The sequence below is a fragment of the Mustela lutreola genome, chromosome 10, assembly GCF_030435805.1.
Source record: "Mustela lutreola isolate mMusLut2 chromosome 10, mMusLut2.pri, whole genome shotgun sequence".
NCBI classification, from domain to species: Eukaryota; Metazoa; Chordata; class Mammalia; order Carnivora; family Mustelidae; genus Mustela; species Mustela lutreola.
Window position 1 is genome coordinate 17044647 of NC_081299.1, and position 16366 is coordinate 17061012.

At 50.6% G+C, this 16366-nt stretch overlaps 1 protein-coding gene and 1 long non-coding RNA gene across 2 annotated transcripts in view; one reads left to right on the forward strand and one right to left on the reverse strand.

Moving 5' to 3' along the window:
* The first annotated feature begins 2740 nt into the window (after nucleotides 1–2740).
* Nucleotides 2741–16366, forward strand: part of LOC131809628 (uncharacterized) — a 36228-nt gene continuing 22602 nt past the window's right edge. The window contains exons 1-2 of the long non-coding RNA XR_009345239.1: nucleotides 2741–2831; nucleotides 5135–5318. This is a non-coding gene — a long non-coding RNA (uncharacterized LOC131809628). The remainder of the gene's footprint in view (nucleotides 2832–5134; nucleotides 5319–16366) is intronic.
* On the reverse strand, nucleotides 10697–12307 carry ID3 (inhibitor of DNA binding 3). The gene is made up of 3 exons (XM_059136866.1): nucleotides 11930–12307; nucleotides 11730–11812; nucleotides 10697–11184 (listed from the first exon to the last, which is right to left on the reverse strand). Exons 1-2 carry the CDS (start codon nucleotides 12227–12229, stop codon nucleotides 11753–11755), a joined length of 360 nt encoding a protein of 119 aa, XP_058992849.1. The 5' UTR covers nucleotides 12230–12307; the 3' UTR covers nucleotides 10697–11184; nucleotides 11730–11752.

The window sequence follows — 16366 nt, forward strand, 5'->3', positions numbered from 1 at the left end:
AGGGAGCCTGCTTCCCCCTCTCTCTCTGCCTGCTTCTCTGCCTACTTGTGATCTCTGTCTGTCAAATAAATAAATAAAATCTTTTTTAAAAAAGATTTATTTACTTATTTGAGAGAGAGAGAGAGAGGGAAGGGGCAAAGGGAGAGGGAGAGAGATTCCCAAGCAGACTCCACGCTGAGCCCGGAGCCCGACAGTTACAGGGCTCCATCTCCCAACTCTAAGACTGTGACCTTAGCTGAAACCAAGAGTCAGAGGCCTAACCAACTGAGCCACCTTGGAGCCCAGAGTGTGACTCTTGATCTCAGGGTTGTGAGTTTAAACCCTATGTTGGGTGTAGAGTTTATTTTTAAAAATAAAAATAAATAAACGAAATCTTTAAAGAAAAAGAAAAAAAGGTACCCAGTACCTGAGCTCACACCGACTCCTGGAACGTCTTTGCTCATAGGACTGGCTCTGTGGTCTTCACCAAGGCCCTTCTTCTGTCTTGGATTTAGCTGCCTCATCTGTGACCTGGCGACTTTGGAAGGCTTTAAAGGATGAAGTGAGATGATGAATAAAATGCTTAAGGAAATAGAAATCAACCTCCTAACACACAATTCTGCCTTCTAGGGCTTAAATCTACTTGGAACCTGCAACACATGCTTGCAGGGGGCATATGGTATTTGGGGGGAGTCGAATGATGGGCGCTATGGCAAGATAAGGGAGATTTTTTTTTCTTAAGATTATTTATTTATTTGACAGACAGAGATCACAAGCAGGCAGAGAGGCAGGCAGAGAGAGAGGGGGAAGCAGGCTCCCCGCTGAGCAGAGAGCCTAATGCAGGGCTCCATCCCAGGACCCTGACACCATGATTTCAGCTGAAAGCAGAGGCTTAACACACTGAGCCACCCAGGCGCCCCTTTTTTAAGATTTTATTTATTTATTTGACAGAGAGAGAAAGAGAGCACAAGCGGGGGTGTGGTGGTGGCAGGTAGTGGGAGAGGGAGAAGCAGGCTCCCAGCTGAGCAGGGAGCTCAATGCAGGGCTCGATCCCAGGACCAGGATATCATGACCTGAGCTGAAGGCCGACGCTTAACTGATTGAGCCACCCAGGTGCTCCTAAGCGAGATTTTCTAAAGGAGGCAAGATTTGGAGGGTCTCTGAATCAGAAAATTATTCCCAAAAGATCTGCCACCCTGTGCCAAAAAGAAACAAAAGCCCAGAGGAGAGAAGGAACTCAGCTCCCTGCTGCCAAGTTTACTTATCTGGCCCCGTCACCATCTTCTCCAAGGGAAGGTACACGCAGGTAGGGAAGAAGAAGAGGGGAGGGAAAGTTGTCATTTGTGGGACACCTTCATATAAGGCAAGTTGCTTATAAGCCCGTTTTATGGGTAAGGGAACTAGCGATTACTATTCTTGTTATTCAACTGGATTGGCCAAATGATGTACGAGACCCAAGACTGAGATTCATTTATCTGCAGTATGGAAGACAGAACTTGCCCATGGGAAAGAAAAACATTTCCTTCACCTTGAAGTAATCAGCGCCTGGTGGCTCAGTCTATTATGTATCCAATTCCTGATTGTGGCTCAGGTCATGATCTCAGGGTCATGATATTGAGCTCCATGTTGGGCTAGGCATTGGGCATGGAGCCTACAAGAGTCTCTTTCTCTCTCTCTCTCTCTCTGCTTCTTCCCTTTCCCCTCTCTTAATAAATAAGTAAATATCAGCAGAAGGAAGCAAAAATTTCTGAATGTCTATTCTTCCTTCCCTTACAAGGCACGTAGTCCAGAGCCCTGCACACAGTAGGCGTTCAAGAAAGGAAAGTTCTTGTCGCCGTCACTGCTGTTTTTTTTTTTTTTTTTTAAGATTATTTATTTATCTGTCAGAGAAAGAGAGTGAGCGAGCACAGGCAGACAGAATAGCAAGCAGAGGCAGAGGGAGAAGCAGGGTCGTTGCCGAGTAAGGAGCCTGATGTGGGACTCGATCCCAAGATGCTGGGATCATGACGCAAGTTGAAGACAGTGGCTTAACCCACTGAGCCATCCAGGCGCCCCCATCTCTACTGTTATTAAACACATTACTACACATTCAAAGCTAGGGAAGTGAAGATAAACAAAACTCACTCTCACCTCTGAGGAATTCACCCTTGTAGAGGAAGGACAAAAGCAAAAAGTCATCTCTTCCACTCGCTTGATTTTGCAAACCACCTTCACATATGCCATTTCACTGAATTCTCGTGACAACCTCGTGAGGAAGGCATTTTTCCCATTTTAGAGATAAGGAAACTGAGCCTCAAGTGGGTTTCAATGATTTGCCCAGACATTGTAAAATATGAATAAAATAGGAAATAAAATAATGTTCGCAGGAACACACCTTCGTTGGATTAACAGATGTGTTTAAAAGCAATAAAAAATATTATGTGAGGCTGACAAAACATGACCCCGTTTTATTAAAAAAAAATATATATGTAAAAGATAGCCTTTACTGGATTAAAAAAAACAGCCAAGCTCTTAACAACACTCATTTATGGAGCTACCGCGGTGTGCCAGGCGCTTTCTAGGCATCTCTTTAATCCCACAACAACCGGGAAAGGTAGACGTGGTCAGCCTTCTTTCCCGAAGGAGAAGCCAAGCCTCAGAGAGGTGAAGCTCTGTGCCCAGAGTTGCACAGCAACTTGGATAGAGCCAGGAGGGGGCCCCAGGCTCTAAGACGTAGGTGAAGAGCTGGAGCTTGGACCTGTTCCCAAGTCAGTTTTGCCAAGGAAAAGCTCCCGCTGAGAGGTGATCCCTCTCTCTTGTCTCACTCCGCAGAGCATGATGAGTGGGAGGGAGGCTGTGGGCCGTTCTCCAAGGTAAGAGGGTTCGTTGTAGCCCATTTGGGGAGCAGAACAGCATAGCCTGGCTTTCTCCAAGTGTGTGTGTCTGCGTTCACATGAGTGAGTGTACACGTGTGACTGTGTAAAGTTGGCTGGGTGCCGGGTCTCATAAAGCCACGTGATCCAAATCTGTACCTCTTCCCAAAATGTCAATTTTACTTCCAAAATTGAGACATGATGAATTTTTAAAGAAGATTTCATTTATTGGGCCGCCTGGGTGGCTCAGTGGGTTAAGCCGCTGCCTTCGGCGCAGGTCATGATCTCAGGATCCTGGAATCGAGTCCCGCATCAGGCTCTTTGCTCAGCAGGGAGCCTGCTTCCCTCTCTCTCTCTCTCTCTCTCTCCCCCCGCCTGCCTCTCTACTTGTGATCTCTCTCTGTCAAATAAATAAATAAAAATCTTAAAAAAAGAAAGAAAGAAGATTTCATTTATTTATTTGACAGAGAGATAGAGAGCACAAGCAGGCAGAGCGGCAGGCAGAGGGAGAGGGAGAAGCACGCACCCCGCTGAGCAGGGAGCCCAATATGATGCGGGGCTCAATCCCAGGACCCTGGGATCATTACCTGAGCCTAAGGCAGCCACTTAACCGACCAAGCCATCAGGGGCCCCATGAGACATGGTGAATTTTACATGAAAGTGCAGATGGTAATAAAATGGCTAAGAACGTAAATGTCATGTGGTATTTCAAGGTGACGAAAGACAACGAGTATAAGGGGAGTCTTTTTATGTACCAAGTACTAGTCTGAGAGCTCTGTACACGTGAACTAGTTTAATGCTCAAAGCTGTCTGTTGCAGGGACTGTTACTACCTCCCCTACCCCCCGTATAGGTGCAGAAAGATGCAGAGACTGAGGATGAAAAAAGTTAACTTGTTCAAGTTCATACAGCCGGGAAGCGGAGGAGTGTGGGCAAACATAAGCATTTCAATAGCCAGATATTAGAACATCTGTATTACCCATGGTTAGTGCAATTAAACATTTACAAACAGATGGGCAGCTGAGGATGATGAAGAAGCAGGTGGCTTCTGCTTGATTACCTTGATAAAATAATGAGGGCTGCCAACTGCCAACAGCTTACCTGGGCCAGCTACTCTAACTCTGTTGTCTTGTTGAATTCCTACTACATCCCTTTGAAAGAGGTACTGTTGGGAGCTAGGCTCAGAGAGTTAGTGTCTGTTGGCTGATCACACAGCTAAGTAGTGGCAGAGATGGGATTTGCATGGGGGTCTCTTTGACCACAAAGCTGCTGGCCACACCAGTGATTATGTCAGCTCTGTCCTCCAGGTCCTCTGGCCTCTGGGTCTTGTTCTTCCTACACCCATCTAGAAGAGACTCCTGTCCTCTTCTAGAGAGGGGTCCTTTTATGAGTGAGCTGCTTCTGGATCAGGCTGAAACTGGCCAGGCTCACAGAGTTCAAAGTTGAGACTTTCCACCCACTGAAAACACACTTGTCATGAGATAGTTACAAATCCCGATCATGAGAGAGGAAGAGCTGGGCACTAACTGGAACTGTAAAGATCTGGCTTTTAAGCTCTAGCTCTGTGAGGAATCCTTTCCACATGACATTGGATGAGTCACTTCCTTGCTCTGGGACTCAGTTTCTCCATCTGTGAAAAGGGAATAGTGAAGCTAGCTGTGACTTCCTGAGGATCTGCCTCACGCAGGTGGGTTTCCAAGTGCTTCATGCTCAGTTCCTCACCAAATCCTCCCCACAGCTCTGCGGACAGGGCGCGGGATCCTGGCAGTATTACAGGGAGGAAACGGAGGCTCAGAGAGGTGACGGAGCTTGTCCAACGTGGCACAGCGGGCGAGTGAAGGCACCGGGCTGGAGTCCTTTTTGGTCCCTGCTCTCCTCCTCAAGGCACCTGGCTGTCCTGCTGAGCAGATGCTTCTGATGGGCACCGTGTGTGAAACGGCTCTGAAGGGTGCACTTGCTGGGCCGGCCGTGCTGAGGTGCCATGACTGGATTACACCAACGACACCGCCACCTTGGAAGGATGAGAAAGGATTTATGTTAGGAATGTGACAACCATTTCCAGCAAGCTCTTGCTTGGGGTTACCCAGTGCCAGGTGCTTCGTAGAGGTCAGCAAAGTTAGTCATCAAAGCAACCATTGCAGACTCTGAAAGGATGAATAACTTACCTGTAACAGCCCAGCTGAGACACACAAAATTCGGATTTCAGCCCGCGTCCGTCTGATTCCCAGACTCACAGAGACAAAGTGCAGGGGGGCTGGGGTCGCTGCCTGAGGCTGATTCTCTATGACCCATTTGTTTGCACAGAGTTTTGAAAGAGCCACAGACATCCACAGCACCGGATGGGGAAGTTGAATCAGAGACCTGGACTCTGCTGCGTACTTCAGGGTGACCTTTGGCAGGTTCCCTAATACCTGGGAGCCTCGTAGGAGTGAAATGGAAGCAATTTCCAAGCCTCCTGTTACCATGTAGACTAAAATGCTGTGCACTGGTGAGTAGGCTCTTCTGAACACCTTCTTGCTGCTGCCTTTGATAAGATGTGGGACCAACATGTAGGCTCCTTGGGACCCACCCCGATGAACCTGCAGTGGAAGCTGGGATCAACCCTTCATACATCTGGACCCGCTGCAAGACCTGTCAGGGGCCCCAGTGGGGGAGGGATGAGTATGAGCCAGTGTGGGCCGGGGTGGGGGGCATCTGTCTTGATGGTCTCTGAGTCCTCATCTCCTCCTTGCATGACCTAGTACCCTGGTGCATCTTGAAACCTTTATTTTTCAACCTTTTATTTATTTATTTATTTTGAAGATTTTATTTGAGAGAGAGAGGGAGGGAGTGCACATAAGTGGGAGGAGGGACAGAGACAGAGAGAATCAGGCTCTCCTCTGAGCAGGAAGCCTGATATGGGGCTTGATCCCGGAACCCTGGGATCATACCTGAGCCAAAGTCACACACCTAACCGACTGACCCACCCAGGCACACACACACCCCCTTTTTTTAATGCTAGAAAATGGCATAAGCTGGGAACAAAACCAAGGTCAGAAAGAACCTGGTTCAGTAAGCAGGCGGGGTTTTCTGAGGAGACTGCCATGCCTTGGGTACCCTTATTGCCCTACAACGCACACGTTTAGCCCCAAACCAACCAACTGCCAGCTGGCCAGCGACCACCTCGACTTAGGGTAATGAGTTCCATATGTTTCCATAAGAACCCAGCTAAGCTTTTCCCCAGCAGTTCTTAAAAAGTGTTCTCCCCCCTCCCCAGCTTCCAACTCGTGCTTGGCCCACCCTTGTTTCATTTGCTCTTAATGAGGGCAGGAGGGAGGAGGCTGGGTGGCACTGACAGGAGGCAATGCTCTCAGGAATCACCATCCCTGACTTCACATTTCCAGATCCTCAGGGCACATGGTGGGGGGAGGGCAGGGTGGGGGTGGGGGCAGAGGGATGTGCTACCAGCCCCTGGCAGTCCCTCTATAGGAGCTGTGTGAGGCCATAAGCCTCTCAGGGTCTCACTTACCCCATCTCTAAAGTGGGCATAACAATCCCTGCTCAGGGTAAACAGGTATCACAAAAAGAGCCCTAGAAAGGAAGATAGAGGCTTGGGTTCGAGTCCTGTCTTGACTATAAACTTTCTGTATAGGCCTGAGCAGGTTCCTTCCCCTTTCTGGGCCCTTCTGTCCCTGACAAACTTTAGATTTATGAACAAATGGCAAAACGTACAGAGAAGTACATCAGCTTATCTGTCGGATGCGGGTGGCTCCAGGATGGGGGTCGCAGGAAGCCCAAGGCCTCCCTACCATGGTCAGTGTTACTGCCCACCTGGGCTCCCTTTGATGGCGGTGTGGCCCACCGAGAGTTCGACCTCCTATGTCTGGCACAAAGTTGGAGAAGGGTGGTGGTGGTGAGGAGGAGAGGGAGTGTCCCCAGATGGAAAGTCAGTTTATAGCTTGGGTGGGTAAGAGGGGAGGCCGTGGTCAGCCAGCCCCCAGCCATGGAGTAACATGAATCTGAGTTCAGAGGGCCACAGCACCCACTTCCTTAATCTGGGTCATCAAAGACAACCCCCAAATCCTTGTCCTAAATAACCTACTGCCCTGATCCGGACTGTCCCGATCCTACCCAAAGACTGACTCACTAACCTTGACCACTGATGCTACTAGTCAGACTGACCCTCACACTATGTCTGTAACCCCAGGCCACAGACTGCCAGCTGCCAGCTCCCATCCACACTTAGTCCCAAACCCTGTCACAGTCTGGCTGAACCCCAACTCTGGCCACACTCTGACTTCTCACTCTACTTTCAGAGTGATTCCTGATTTTGGTCAGGAGGGGACCCCTTGACCTTGCCACTGACTTACCCTTAAGAGGAGATATAACCAGAGAAGAATTAAATGCTAAATTGTGAGTGAAATAGGACATGAGAGAGGACAGTGGGGCGGGCAGGGGTGGGAGGGGGGGGGAGACTGGAGCAGAGGGCAGAGGCTTCCCGGAGGACCCCAGCGGGCCTGGGGCCACACTTGGAAGGTCGGATTGGCCTTGTGCGGGGCACGTCGCAGGCGCACGAAGAATGCGAGTTGCCTGAAAGAATGAAGGAAGGAAGGAACGGGGGTGCGATCCAGGGCGGCCACCCGGCCAGGGCAAAGCTGCCTAGGCAGGAAGCGGGGTGGGGGCACGCTGAGGCAGCATCGGGCCGAGCGCAGCTGGGGGCAGCGGGAGAGCAGTCCGGTCAGCGACTCCGCTGGGTGGGGGGGCCCCCCCAGGCTGGGAGGCTGGGAACTGGGAGGCCGCGCTGCTGGCAGAGTGGCGGGGGCGCCGCGAGGCTCCGGATGGGCTGGGAGCCCCGCCCGCAGGCTGCGGAGGGAGCCGGAGCCAGAGCGGAGCCAGAGCTCAGACATCCGGGCGCCAGCGAACACCTGCGAGCGGCCCCCAGGGCCCGCGGGGGGAGCGCGGGTCGCCGGGCCGGGGGCGGGGCGGGGAGGGGGCGGGGCCGTCTCGCCTCCGCCCTGCCGGGCTCGGGCCACGTGGGCCGAGGCTCCGCCCCCGCCCGGGCCCTAAGCCGCGGCGGGTGGGCAGCGGCTCTCGAGTTGCGAGGGAGGGGAGCGGGCAGAGCGAACCCCAAGAAGCAATTCTGCGGGAGAGAGTGATAGGGGGTCTTAGAGTGTAGCCTGGGGATCCGAGAAGAGTGGTGGCCATGCGAGGTGATGAGGCCAGGAGGACACATAATTGAAGGTTGCCGGGCGCATCCACAGCTGGGTAGAGCTATAACTGGCGTCCTCAAGACACCATCTCCGGTGTCACGGGCATGACTTTGAATCCCTGCTTTGTTACTTAGAGCTGTGTGGCCACGGGCAAGTTACTTTGCCCGTTCTGAGCCTGGCTGTCTTGCTCGTTTGTTTTATTTACAAAACAAAACTCTCTTCCAAATGTCCCTGTTTCAGATCTGATGTGATAATGAACCCAAGACACTCAGCTAATAGTGAAGCTTGTATTTCAGGGAACTTGGTAGATGCTTTATGTACATTACTTTTAATCCTGCAAAGGAGGTACCATCACCCTCTTTCACAAATGAGGGAGAGTGATCCTGGGTGGCCCTGGGTCTTTCATTCTGCAAGCACCCACTGGGGACTAAAAAAGTACCAGGTGCAGGAAATGGCCAGGGAGAAGAGATGGCCTGGAGGAAACATGAGAATGTGGGTTTTGAAGCTCCTTGCTGTGCCACGTCCGTGTGGTGTGTGACCTCCAAGTAATTCAGCCTCTCTGAATCTGCTTCTTCTGTAAAATGGGAATAATGATACCCGCTTTGCTGGGCTGTGGTGAGGATTAGAAAAAAATTAAGATAACATAGAGCCTGGCACCTGGCAGGCACTCGATAGGTGATTATGGTGGAAGACACTATCCTCAATCTGAGAGTTTTCCTACCCGCAGTCAAATCGCTTTCACTCTCTAATGACTAATGAATTGGCATGCTGGTTTCAGCTTTTGTCCCAGCCACCTGAACAGCTCAGGCTCAGCAGACCTGACAGGCAATTTCCTTGGAATTAGCTTAATAATACCTTGTAGGTGTGTGATGCATTTCAAAGAACTTTCCCACCATTATCTTCTGTCCGGGGAGCAAGAACTGCTAGCTGCTGGGCAAAGGAGAAGAGAGGCTTGGAGAGGTAAAAGCGGCTTGCTCAAGGTCACACGGCCGCTGCGGAGCGATTTGGGTCTTTCTAGCCGTCCCCAGTCCCCTAGCTTCTGAGCGAGCAGGAAGCAGCATGCCATGGCAGAAAGGGCAGAAGATCAATGCCTGTGATCAATGGTCTAAGGTAGGGCCGAGTACTTCAGGGTGGATGGCTCAGGATCAGCAATCTTACCTTGATGTGGAAACCGAGGGCAAAGTGGGGGCAATCTCTCGCTTGCGGTTGGATAGCTAGGATGTGTTAGAGCAAGGATCTGCACCCCTGTACAGCTGGCTGTCACCAGAACAAGCACAGCACCTCTAACAAAACCTGGGTCCCTAGACCCAACCTGGGTCTACTTGGTTGAGGTAACAGTTCCTCACATAGGGACTGAGGACCTTGCAGGGGACTGGAGGTCTGCTATGACTCTGCAAGAGGGTGTGTGTATTTTCTGGTGTGCTCAAACCTCCCACCAGATCATCAGAGACCAGGAAACAGGTTAGGAACCGCTGGTCAGCCAGTTGGCAAAGACAGAGGTTGCCTCCCCACCACGTGCCCCTGTTCACCCCTGAAAGCTCACCCGGGTTAAGGCACGAAGGGTGATGACGTGACCTGTTTGTTATGAAATATTGAAGTAACTCATGCCAGGGGCCAACACACAGATGAGATCATATCATAAACAGGAATCGCATGAGGCCAGGAGCCTGGTGGAGCCCACCTGGGGAGCTGCCAGGTGGGGAGCAAAGGGGGATGATGGCGATTGGTGGTCTTGCCCTCTGCCCCACTCTCAGACCTGGCCTCCTAGGATGGCCAGTCTCAGGCTCTGCTCCTGTCCACTACAATTGTAGTCACTGTAGTTATGTTAAAATCCCATCTCAAGGGGCTGTGAGAACCCGGCTCAGACCCATTATCCATGGAGCCTCAGACTCTCCATTTCTGAAATAGAGTCAAAGATGCTCACAGAGTAGACTCCCAGTGGAGGGGTTATGGGAAGGAAATACCAGAAGGAATGGAGGCTGTGAGGCTGCTTCAAACTCCCAGTCTAGGCTCAGTCTTCAACTACCTGGCGGGAGGAGAGGGATTGGTATTGTTTCCCAATCAGCACCTAAATCATTCTGATCAGAGTGGCTGGGGGGATTGAGGGATGAGAAAAGCCCCTCTCCTATTTTTTCCAAATTTGGAAGCCCAAGAGGAAGCCAGATCAGAGAGCATGAGGAGGGAAATGAAACCGGGCCCCGATCTGCTTATTCATCTCTAAAATGGGTCTATCAACCACCACCCCTGTCTGGGCTCTGGGTGAGGCTCCACTCTTCCCCATCCCCTGCTAGAAAGACCTGATGAATAATTAATGCACCGAAGCCATAGGGTAATTGGGCAAAACAGCTCAAGGGACCTAAGAAACTGGGACTCAGGAGAACGAATTTCTATCCTGAGCTCCCAACTTGCTGGATGAGCTCCCCTCACATCATTCCTCATCTGTAAAATGAGGGGCCAGGGCCAAGATCTTCTCTGCACCCAACCCTTACTGGATATGCGGATCCCATCATGGACCCTTTCCACCGTCCCCCCAACTCTAGTCTTAGCTGGCATTTCCCCACATCTCCCTTACATAAGCAAGCTTACTTTTCCCAAGGTCCAAGAAGGACATTGATTTCTCCTAAATTCAGCCTTAGGAGAGTGTTTGTACTTAAGGAAAACAAATTATATACTCAAATGTTTAAAAACCGTTTATTATGCAAAATGTTAACTTTTATAAAAAGTTTAATATACATTGCATGGTCACAGAAAGTCACCTTCCTGCAAAAAAGGTACAAAAGCTATATACTCTATTATAGAGTTCATAATCAGGGCAACAGAGCCTTTCTCCAAGGAGACCAGAAGACTAGCTCTACTGCTGCCTTGGCAGACTTTGGAGAGCAGCCACCCCCCCCCCCAACCTCCACACTGTGAAAGAAAGACTTTAAAACTTAGGGGTGGGGTGGGGGCCGGGAGACGTCGCCCAGCTGGTGCCCAGAGCTAGCTCTGGCTCTTTAGGCCACCCAAGTTCACAGTCCTTCGCTCCCGGGCGCCAGGTCCAGGTTCGAGGCAGGGGTTCGGGGAAGTCAAGTGGGCAGGGCGAGGTTGGGGCCCATCCATGCCCTCGGGCTTCCGGCCGTAGAGGGTCCCGGGGTCCCAGGCGGAACGGGCGCCAGCACCTGCATTCTGGGCGGGGGAGGAAAGAAGACCAGGGAGCCATCAGTTTCCGCCGAGCGCGCCGAGGCGGGGGCCGTCCGCAGACTGCCCGGCGCCAGGGAGGAAACTTGGTCTCTACCTCCAGCTGATAACTCCGAGCCCCACGCTGCCCCCACCCAGTTGGCGCCAAAGGACCACAGGCGGAGCCTGCAATCACCCCGCCCTCCTGGAATTGACACTAGCTGGGAGAGGGCAGAGGAAGATACAGCTCCTTTTACGATTCCAAACTACAAACAGAACGGCTCTTTTATTCACCTGCGCCTACTTTTCCTCGAGTCTTTGGCCTCTGATGGAGGACAGGGGCAAAATGCGTTCAAGGTTGAAACGCACATAGGGCGGGGAATTGGTTCTACCATTCATTTAATGTAACCACGGATAAGTCCCTTGCCCCTCTCTCGCCTGATTTTCCCCAAACTGAAGAGGCAGTAATTCCTTAAAAGGCCAACCAGTTCCAAGATCTGTCGTTTAAGCACCGCCCTACCTCCACCCCCCAGGCCGGAGGTGGGGATGCTTACCTGGAGGCGCCAGGACTGCCAGGTCAGTGGCAGAAGCTCCTCTTGTCGTTGGAAATCACAAGTTCCGGAGCGAGCTCAGCTGTCTGAGAAAAGGGAAAGAGGGAAAAGTTATGCACCGCATTTGGGAGTTTTAGGGGTCCAGGAAGCATCCCGGCTCTGGAACTCAGCCCCGCCCCAGCTCCCGCGCACGCCCCACACACCTGGATGGGAAGATGCGGGCCGTCTGGGGGTCCAGGAGCGGGCTCAGCCAGAACCACCTGCAGGTCGAGGATATAGTCGATGACGCGCTGCAGGATTTCCACCTGGCTAAGCTGAGTGCCTCGCGGGACTCCGGGGACCAGTTCCCGCAAGCGCGAATAGCAGTGGTTCATGTCGTCCAACAGGCTCAGCGGCTCCTCGGCTGCGGGACCCTTGCCGCGACCGCGCGCGATGGCCAGGCTGCGTTCAGACAGGCAGCACACCGCCTCGTAGCAGCCGCGCACCGGGCTCAGAGCCTTCATATTGAGGAATGAGACTGGAGGTGCCGAAAGGACGAAGAGAGCCAAAACACCCAACAGCAGCTGGCAACGCGCGCACGCCAGCAGCGGCCCCACTTATAGAGCCCGCCTCGAAGGCACGCCCCTTTATGCAAAACGTGCGCCCGGGCCCCGCCTCCGCCAATCCTGGGCGTTCACAACCCGGTTAAATTGCAAACAGGCTTCCTCCGGCTGGTCTGACGCCGAATACCGCGGAGTCGCGGATTCAAAGAATGAGGAAGCGCTGATACTGGGGAGAGGCAGGCCTCTTTGCCAGCAAGGATTTTAAAAATCACTTAAAACCATTAAGTTTAAGAATTTGCCTTTTCCTGGCAGCGCCCCAGATCTTTGAGCTCCCCTGCCCCCTGCCAGTCCACCCACAGCCCAACACTAACTCGAACCCACAGCTCCTCTGAGGTCATAAATCCCTGAACAGCAAAGAAGCTTTTTTTTTTTTTTTAAAGCAAAGGATTTTTCAAGGGAAACTTGTAAGGAATTAGTGCCGCCTTGTTCCCCAATTTGCTGTTCGTCTGACCTCCAGACTCACTGGCGTCAGGAATTATCTTGTGACCAGAGGGGAAAAAAATTAATTGCGGTGAAGCTGAGGTTACAATGAAGAAAACAGATTTGGGCTAGGGCTGAGATTGCAGAAGGAGGAGGGGAAGGGGGTTTGAGCAAAGAACACTATTTATTTGAACAACAGGGGAAAAGAAAAGGAAAAAAAAAGGCAGACTGAATCTGTGATTTTTGCATGGGGAAAGAAAGGAGCTCCCACCCTCTGGCCCCATGGACTCCATAAGCAGCCAAAGATATGCCAATTGTGTTTTGGAAGTGAGTTTGATTAGAATTTTGGATAGAGTTTTAAATATGGAGGACAGACAGGATGATTTCTATATAAATCTTTTTAGGGGCCCCCACTGGGTCAGCCAATCTCTTGACTCTTGCTTTGCCCTCCCCCCACCCCACTTTCCACACACCTCTCTGCAGAAAACAATAGTTTGGTAATTTCATCACTCAATTGTCTGTCCCTTTCTGCTATGGAAGGGTAGGCCACCTGGACTTGATTATTCTTAGCCTTGCTGAAATAACTCCAGCTCTGAGAGCCCAGGAAAGGGATCAGAGGACAGGGAAGCTAAGCCTTGTATTGCAACAGGACATTGCACTCAGTATTCTTTCCTTGTCTTCTTGTCACTTCCCAGAACTTCTGGGAATTCGCAGCCTCAAATGCTGGTTTTCATCTTGGAAACCCAGGTGGGATTCCCCCAATGGTTGCTTCCTAAGTCAATCAGTTGGTAAATATTTATGGAGTCACCTTACATAAAACAGTGGCTCCTGCTCTCAAGAATCTCACAATTTGGGGAGACAAAATTAACACAGGAAACAATTAAGAGTTCTATAGTATGTGACACTGATTAACAAGACAATGGGAGCTCAGAACTAGGAGAATCTCAAAATTGTCATGGTAGAAAGGACACTGGGGCTGGGAATCAACATCCCAGCCATAGGATCTCGAACAAGTCCAGGTACCCTTGCCTTGGTTTGCTTTGTAAATAGTATGGTGAGATGGTGCTAAGTGATTATTTTAAATCCTTTCCAATAATGGAAATCTAAGGCTTTATGAAATTTGGACAGGCAGGAGTGGGATGGTAAAGGGCCCAGAGAGGGGCCATAAAACATGTCCAGTGTCACGCCACAGCTAATGGCAGAGCCAATCCTGAAGTCCCATTGTTTCCCATAAAACCACAGGGCTCTGTGTTGCAAGAAAGGGGTCTTCTAAAGACTTTTCCCTAAAAAGTTAATGTTTGCAAGTTTCTTCTACTCTTTAGCATAAGAAGGAAGAAGACGATAACCAATAACCTGTGAGTGCACAAGTCAGTCTATAAATGCTATAGACGTCAAAAGAAGAGAATGCCAGCTATTTGGTCATGGGAAGGGGAAAATGGTGGCTCTGCAAGACTTCTGAGTGACCAAATAGAAAACCCTTTCCTTTTCTATCACACAGACTTCCGTGGTTTGTGCAAAATGGTCTAGCTGGGGCCGACAGGGGCGGGGGCGGGCGGGGGTGGGGTTGTTGTGGGCGCTAGGGGTTGCTGAGGGGTGGTTCTGAAAAATCATGGCCTTTGGGGCCGGCCGATTTATGTTCACATCCCTGTTCTTCTCTTTTACTAATGATGTTGAACTAAGTCAACTCTCTGTGCCTCAATTCCCCAGTTTATAAAATGAAGCTAATTAGACCTACCTCATTTATTCAACAAATAATTATCGCATGCCTCTGCTCCGCAAGGCACTTGACATGCTCTCTCCACCAGATCAGTTAGTCTCTTCGGTGCCTGGGGACACAGCATAGGGCCAGGTGTGTGGTAGGTGCTGGGTCCACAGGTCCATACAGGTTCTCTTTTCTCCTTCTCCCTCCTCCGTTACTACCACTGATGCCTCAGGCTTGTGTACCTGTTTGCAAAGCACCTTCACATTTATTATTTCCCAAGATGATTTCAGGCTGAAATGCCTCTGGGCTGTGTGACACAGGCAGTAGAAAGTGCAGTGGGATTAGCAAGCAGAATTCTCTCTTGCCACGCCAGTAACTTGCAATGTGGCCTTGGACGTGTGTTCTTGCTTCCTGGGCTGAATTTTCTGCAAAATGGTGGGGGAGGTGGGAGCAAAGGACCTCTGGGGGTCTTCTCCAATCTAAGATTCTAATTCTGAAAGAAGCAGGGTACGGTTGGGAACACTGAATAAAGATTGAACCCGAGAGACTTCTTTTTCCAACAGCGGACTGGAGGGCTAGCTCAGGCCTTCTGCGACTAGTTTAGTGGTGGCGGGGCCTCAGCCTCTTATTCCAAATGCCTCTGAACTTTCTGTTCCCAGTTCTGCTCCTTTTACCAGCTTTTTCCCCCCTCTTGCATTTTTTATTTTTATGAAAGGATGTCATTAAGGCTTTTGTCTGCGCTGTTTTTGTTTCAGAACTTTTCTCACAATCCTATTTTTTGTTGAGGAATCCGCTCCTTTGCCCAGCTGTGGGTCCCGGTCCCACAGCTGTGTTGATCTAAGACTCAGCCCCAGACAGCCTGGCGCCAGGGTGGGACGTCATGCGTTCACACAGGGATGCGTGTCCCAGGCAACCTTTCCTCGGGCAGTCACCGGTCGGCGACTGCCGCCCCCACCAATGAGCGCCCGACACCCGAGAAAGGGGCGGGGCCTGCGCCTCCCCGGCAGGCGAGCGGCTTGTGAATTGCAGATGCTGGGAACTTGATAACGTTCCCTGAATTGGGGCCCTTTAAATTCTTTTTTCCCTCCCTCTTTTAGTTCTTTCTTTTCTTCCTTTTGTTTATTCTTTCTCTCCACCTTCTTCCCTCATCTATATATGTATATAGTTTTTTTTCTTTGTCATCTCCTTCTTCCTTTTAAAACTATCTCCTCCCAGTGTCAGGAATCATTTTGTAAGCATTTCCAGGAACTGAATCTTCCTTTGCCAAAATGGAAAGAAAAAAAAAAAAAAGAAGAAGAAGAAGAAGAAGAAAAGAAAAAAGTCAGTGTTGTGTACTCTGATTTTTTGAAGAGTTGGCAGAACTATTAAGTTATACTGTTTTGTCTTTAAAATTTTAAAAAGTGGTGGGGGGTCTCTGAGCTGTCGCTTTCAAAGCCAGAGTAATGATGATGAGAACTGCAGATGTCTTTTTGCCTAAACTGAGTTTCTATCTACTTGTCTACCTGTCCACCCCCCCCCCCATTATGTTGTGAAGTTGGAATCAAGGGAACCTCAAACACTTGCCCAAGGTTACTGGGATGTCAGCTGTGGACTTGGGGCCTCCTCCTCCCTTGGCTCCCTGTCCACTCTGTCCACTAACTCTCATTAGCATTAGGGTGGTCTGCTGTGGTCTCAGAACATCCCCGGGTGCTGTATTTCCTAATAGGTACCTGTTTGCTCCCAAAGTGCCTTAACTGTGTGCTGAGGATTTTCCAGCTGGGCACATAGAACATGTCCCCCCCCCCCCCCCGCCTCCTATCCCCCCTCTCCCCACAGTGAGCCTAGACCTCAAAGTGCTGCTTGAAACTCATGTGACACAAGGAAAGCACAGGGAATTCAGAATTAAGACCAGCCTCAAATTCCTGTATGAAGTACTT

Bases quoted from the DNA above. Each gene is read 5' to 3' on its own strand.
- ID3 (XM_059136866.1), bottom strand. From the start codon at position 12,229: ATGAAGGCTCTGAGCCCGGTGCGCGGCTGCTACGAGGCGGTGTGCTGC. The intron at 11,813-11,929 runs GTGTGTGGGGCG...CCCTTTTCTCAG, and splicing joins GCCCGCATCTTCCCATCCAG to ACAGCTGAGCTCGCTCCGGA.